The sequence below is a fragment of the Magnolia sinica genome, chromosome 9 (genome assembly GCF_029962835.1).
Source record: "Magnolia sinica isolate HGM2019 chromosome 9, MsV1, whole genome shotgun sequence".
Lineage (NCBI taxonomy): Eukaryota > Viridiplantae > Streptophyta > Magnoliopsida > Magnoliales > Magnoliaceae > Magnolia > Magnolia sinica.
Genome location: NC_080581.1, coordinates 34,997,554 through 35,004,052, shown reverse-complemented (window position 1 = coordinate 35,004,052; position 6,499 = coordinate 34,997,554). Strand labels below are relative to the sequence as shown.

The 6,499-nt window shown below is 35.0% G+C and overlaps 1 protein-coding gene across 1 annotated transcript; it reads right to left on the bottom strand.

Moving 5' to 3' along the window:
- Nucleotides 1–3,003: 3,003 nt before the first annotated feature.
- LOC131254846 (uncharacterized) lies at nt 3,004–6,270 on the bottom strand. Its single transcript, XM_058255545.1, has 4 exons — nt 5,210–6,270; nt 4,649–4,774; nt 3,725–3,764; nt 3,004–3,622 (listed from the first exon to the last, which is right to left on the bottom strand). The coding sequence occupies exons 1-4, from the start codon at nt 5,319–5,321 to the stop codon at nt 3,574–3,576; spliced, it is 327 nt and encodes a 108-aa protein (XP_058111528.1). The 5' UTR covers nt 5,322–6,270; the 3' UTR covers nt 3,004–3,573.
- Nucleotides 6,271–6,499: the final 229 nt, after the last annotated feature.

Sequence of the window (6,499 nt, the reverse complement as noted above, 5' to 3'; positions counted from 1 at the left end):
TTTTTGGATGGTTAAGATGGAAAAATCCAATGGCCTGATTTCAACAAACTAGTGTCCATGAATTAAAGGATATTCCAATTCATAGGTTGATAGGAGTCCATAGATGCAAGAATCCAACCAAATCGCGATATGCATTCTATATGAGAAAAACCTTTAATAATCTTCTGGAGTGTGATGGATGATACACAGGCTATGGAATCACTTAGATATTGCATACATGAGATACATGTAGTTGAATATTTATAGTTAAGTGTGTCAGAGAAAATTTATAGTAATTTGATTTTTTTAAAATGAAATTAGCTAATATTTTTTGGATGGTTAAGATGGAAAAATCCAATGGCCTGATTTCAACAAACTAGTGTCCATGAATTAAAGGATATTCCAATTCATAGGTTGATAGGAGTCCATAGATGCAAGAATCCAACCAAATCGCGATATGCATTCTATATGAGAAAAACCTTTAATAATCTTCTGGAGTGTGATGGATGATACACAGGCTATGGAATCACTTAGATATTGCATACATGAGATACATGTAGTTGAATATTTATAGTTAAATGTGTCACAGACAAAATTTACAGTCATTTGATTTTTTTAAAATGAAATTAGCTAATATTTTTTGGATGGTTAAGATGGAAAAATCCAATGGCCTGATTTCAACAAACTAGTGTCCATGAATTAAAGGATATGATTGTTGAAACAATCCAATTTTGGGACTGTTCCTTGGATACGGTGATCTGCACAACTTAGTCCATTTAATTTGAGTTGTTATGTGGCCACGTGTACAACTTTTTGAGTGACAACATATCAAGTGTAGCACAGACCCAAAGCATCTTATAAGTTCCTAATGCATGCTGGTATAAGCATCCGATCTGAAACGATGATAATCGGAATACTCTTAACAGGGTCTAGGGACAAATGCAGAATAATTGACTATCTAGTGTTGTTTTACCTCTCTTCTTGACCATCTATTTTTAGCCCGCATTTCTAAAGGCTAATATTATTCCCTCGAAGAGATTTTTAAAGCATTGTCTAACCACATTGTAGCAAGACAATTGATCAATGGCTCATGTTACAAAATCATAGGCACTGCATTTCAGAAGTGAAAACCTAAGTATACTACCCAACCACCACTAAACCAAAATCGTCATTTAGGAACGGTTTTAAACCATTCCTAAATTCTTCAGGAACGGTTTAATTTTGTTCCTCAATGAGGCGTCGCAGAAAATTAGGAACAGTTCAGAACTGTTTTGGGTACCGTTTCAATTTTTAGAAATGGTTTTAAACTGTTCTGGTGCCAACGGTCACAATTTGGGCACAATTTTAGAAATGGTTTTGAATACTTGTTAATGTTGCCAACGGTCAGATTTTAGGACAGAATTTTAAAAACAATTTCAAACCCTAATAAACACAAAATTTAGGGTCAGGGGAAATAAATTAACAGAAGTTTATTGCATTCGATCAAAATAAAGATTAATCCAAAGAAAAACATAAGCTAATCTATACAAGGCATTTCCAAAGTCATGAAATAAGCAAACATCATGAACATCCTTAGACAAACTTTGAAACAAGAAAGGTCCCTTACCATGAAAGAGAATTACTTTCAATAAAAGATGATTTATGTCCATAACCCCTTGTCTACAAATCAAGAAGAACAATGCCATGCCCACCGCTACTTGTACAATTGGATAGGATCGCTGAGTAGGAAAAAATCTAGAAAAACATCAATGCATGCTAATATCCAAAAACGCAAATGTGAGAGAGAGAGAGAGAGAGAGAGAGAGAGAGAGAGAGAGAGAGAGAGAGAGCATTTGAATTTCAAAATAATAAAAACATAGCAAAAGAATTCCACAAAAGCAAATTAAGCAAATTAACCAGTATACATCCTTCGGAGGTTTTTACTAAAGAAAGAAAAAGAAAAAAAAACTTAAGAAGGCTCTCCCTAAGATGTAAAATAGAATATGGAAAGCATAACTCCCTTCTAGATTCTACAAGAAGAGCGCGCTCTTCAGGAGTTTTATCCGAACGTATGTCTAGCTCGCTTGCAGTATGGCTGTGCAAAGATGATCAAGGTGACTAAGTTAGCTGATATATGCAAAGCTGAAATTAAGGACACTGCAATAATAGACGAAGCTTTTTGTGCAAAATAAAAGAACCATAGCCAACACACTATCGCATGCATGGTGGTCAGTCAGTAATTCTGAATGACAAAAGGGACATTGTCATCATTACTGCGTCCAAAAAAAAAAAAACAAACAAACATATTTTGAATAGCAAAAACAGCGATATCATGGTCATTGTTAGGGAGAAACCAAAATAAATAATAATAATAATAATAATAATAATAATAATTGTGGAAGTCCATTCTGATAGCAAGCAAAGGTTCTCTTTCCTTGATCTGGGAGAAGTTTTGCAAGCCACAAAGGCATGCTTGCTCCACGAACCATTACAGCAGGCATATGCCACCCTGCCAGGTGATCCACCACTTTACAAAAAGAATTTGGCATATGTGGCTTCTCCTGATTTTTGTAGGCATATGCCAACCTGCCAGGTGATCCATCACATAGATATGTTCATAGGAGTACCTGTAGGAAAAAAAAAAAAAAAGAGGAAAAAATAAAATAGGAAATTGACAGATGAAGTTGACTCTTGTGCCATGAATCTTACTACAGGAAGCGTTGCAATGGACAGATGCATTAGGTAGTGTCACCTTTAATCCATCGTTGCTGCATTAATATATAAGAATCAATTTTCTTATGCTTAACCATGATAAGAAATCATTCTATAAGAATCAATTCTCTTGTGCTTAACCATGATAAGAAATCATTCCATATCAATATTGCATAATGTATTTGTACCTTTAGGATATGGAAACATATTGGTTATTGCACAGGATATATCAGTTTTTTTTTTTGGAAAGAGAATTGATTTTTTTTTTTTTTTTTCAGGCTGCATTTTTGAAACACTGATTGCCACAGACACAAATCCCTTAAATTACTTACAGGTTTTATTGGTCCATTTGCTATAATTTCCAGATTAAAATTAATTGTATTTCCAAAAAAAAAAACAGAAAAAGAAAACACATTAAGTAGATTAATTGAATAAGGAACTCGAAAGAAAATCTTACACATTATAAAGAATACCCAAATCATGCATTAGTAATTAAAGGGATAGAAAATGGAATAATCCTAACATGAAGAGGAACAAAAAAAAAAAAAAAAAAACAAAAACAGAGAAAATGGATTAAAACAATCAGTTCATGACTATGTAAAATCAATGCCATTTGCAAATATCACACCATATGCTGTTGCTGATTCTGTATGATCCCTTGAGAATTATGAATAAGAATAATTGTAGCAATATAAGCCTTACATTTGCTTAGAAGGCTCTTATCCTTTGGATCTTCTAGGTGCAATTTGTAGATATAGAAGAAGAGGAAAAAAGAAGAGCAAGCTTGTTTAAGGTACAATGAGGTAATTTTTGCAAGTGACTGCACATATCAATCTTGGAAGAAACTCACAGTTTAGTCGGCTTAGAACTTCTCTTCTCCTGCCTTCCAATTTCTCCTTCATATCAGAAACAGACTCGAACTGAGGAGCATACGAAACCTGTAGCTGCACATCTGCAACTTAAACATGTCAGCATGTGAAAGCAGTTAAACCAATTACCAAAATCCAAACAAACAGCATTCCAACAACATAACCGAAACTTAGTTTCACCTTACCTTGCCACGGACCACATTGGGTTCCAAGTCTCTGGATGAACTGAATGAAGATGAAAAGAAAATCTTCAAGTTATAAGAAACATCACAACTTACAAATATCACACCAATAGATAGTTCAGCCCAAGACTTACAATCACTCATGGACGGGCATATCCTTTTTTGTGTGGTGAACCATCCATTGGGAGTGATCATGCTATCTCATAGAAAATAGATTGGATTGGCAATAATAATCAATTTTGGTGTAGTGATCATACAACTGAAACACATTAGCTATCATTGGCCTATCAAAGGTAATGCTAAGATAATGGGTTCTCTATCCCCATTGATGTTTATCTCTCTACATGTTCATCCCATGTTATATAATTGTTGATCATCATCAATTTCAAGAAGATCCATTTGTGTTTACAATTTGTGAAATGACAATGAAGGCAATTAGGAGTAACTGGAGAACCATGAAGTGATGTTTGAGCAATGGCTCGAGGCCATATGTCAGACATGCACCATTTTATATTGGATTCTTATGGACCGACCCATATATGAGTTCTTTTCTCCAAGAAAAAAAATATTTCAAGTTTACGCAAGTTCTTATGGAATTATCAGTGTGGGGCCAATAACTTTTTATTCCACTTTTTAGGGAAAGAAGGAATTTTTATGGCTTATGAAAGAAATGATTCAATCACCCCATTATAAGCTAGAATTCAGGCATTCAACTTGACTACAATTGTGAATTAGTGTTAAAAATTGGATATAATACAAATTGATACCAAAGTCTCCAGTTGCAAGTTGTTACCATCCATTATTGGCTCTGCAACAGTTCATATAGGCAGATAGGCAGCATTATTAACAAGGGCGAAGTAGCTTATGGTAATGCTTGATAGACATTAAAGACAATAATGGGACAGTGGAAAGCAGTGATAGACTCACAAGTCAAAGATTCTGAATCTTTGCCAAGCTCATTGTTTCCCATTGTTAAATCAACTATTTCTTGTTGCTCTCTTTGTTGCTTCTGTTGCAGTTTGCACTCTGAAACTTTTACAAAGAAATCTGACCCTACAAAAAGATAGGGAAATTACAACATAGATCTTAATTGTAAAGAAATGGCAGCATTCATGACAAAATGTGATAATCAACGCAGATGACCATGATATGACTATGGATCAAATACTTGCTAGGTATTGAAAAAAATAAAATAAAATAAAAACACACAAAATCACAATCCAAAATGAGACATTTTATGTATGTTTATTCTTATCTATGTAAAATAGTGAAAAAAAAATGGGATTACATTGATCATGCAACTCCAGAATGGCAGTTAACTCAAAAGCACGAGATTGGTCTGAATAGCTAATCTAGCAACATTTTAAAATGTAAATTTCATAGAAATTGCATTCTTGCCTTTTAACTACCAAAACCTGATCCCTCCAAAATCCAATCAGAAAGAAGGAACAACTTATTTCTGAACATTTTGCTTCTGATAAAACTAACCTGGACATTTTACTTCAGCAACCATATTGGATCTAGAAATGTCCCATAGACAGACAGAGTTGTCGCTAAGTCCTACTGCAAGATAACTATCGTCCTCATGCTCACAAGGCATATAGGCCTGCTACTAACAGGCCAACAAATAATTTTAAGAACAAAAACATCGAAACTGGTTAAAGAGAGATCCCACATTTATTAAAAGGATTAAAAAAAAAAAAAAAAAGCGGAAAAAAACAGTTTCTTAAATCAAGGAAGATACAAGAAATTCCAAGCACATGGACACCCTCAAATACATGAAACGAGTTCAGAATCTTCCCAGCTTCGACATCATATACAGACTTGAAACAATCAAAATCATTCAATCCAATAAAGAAAAAACAACCAAATTGTTAATCACTGCTCAGCTTGTAGATTAGAATTAAAATGGTACCACCTTAGATTTGGCCTGCATGTTAGTTTTTTCCACTTCCTTTGCATGAATCTTTTCCTCAAGCTTAGAGTAGAACTGTTTAACAACATAGTGGAAATATCTTCAATTGATGACGTGTGGAAGCTGTGAGGAATGACCATATGAAAGTGACAGCTCCATGTAGAGGATTAGAGTACTTCTGGTGGACCGACTTCAGCTTACTATCCGCTGCAGAAGAATGGAAGTTCACCAAGAGCTTTGTGCAGTCTCTGAGAATAGAGAATAGCATAATTACACAAATGTTAGTGACTACCTACAAACATGAGTCACAAGTGTGGCCCACCTTGATTAAATGGGACCCATTTTAGAATAGGCAGATGCCTCTGCATTCAGATGACTCGATCCTACCATTGATTTTAGCCCTGTGGGGCCCAACTGAATGACTGGACCTCACCCATTTGCATATATCCACAGCCCTATCATGCATTTCTGCTTCCGTCAGCTCCTTTTGGACTTGCAGTCCACAGTTCTTCTTTGCCCCACCAGAACCTGGGGAATTCAAGATTCCCGTAATAGAGGAAGCTGAAGAAGATCTCTGGATTTTTGTTCCTATCGCTCCATTCATCAACTGACACTCGAGACCTGCCAGCATTTCACATGCACGTTCAAAGGATTTCATATACGAATCCGGGCCATATCAGCTTTGTACATGAAGACTTTAGTATACATACAATTACGATCTATAAATCATGTTGAAAGCATAAAGAAGAGCACTTCAGTAAGATGCTCTGTTGTAAGCTATTTTGTAGGAAGAACTCCAATTGAATAACACTCGGAACAAATTGAGGTTCTTATGAATATCAAACTCAAAAAGTAATTCATAG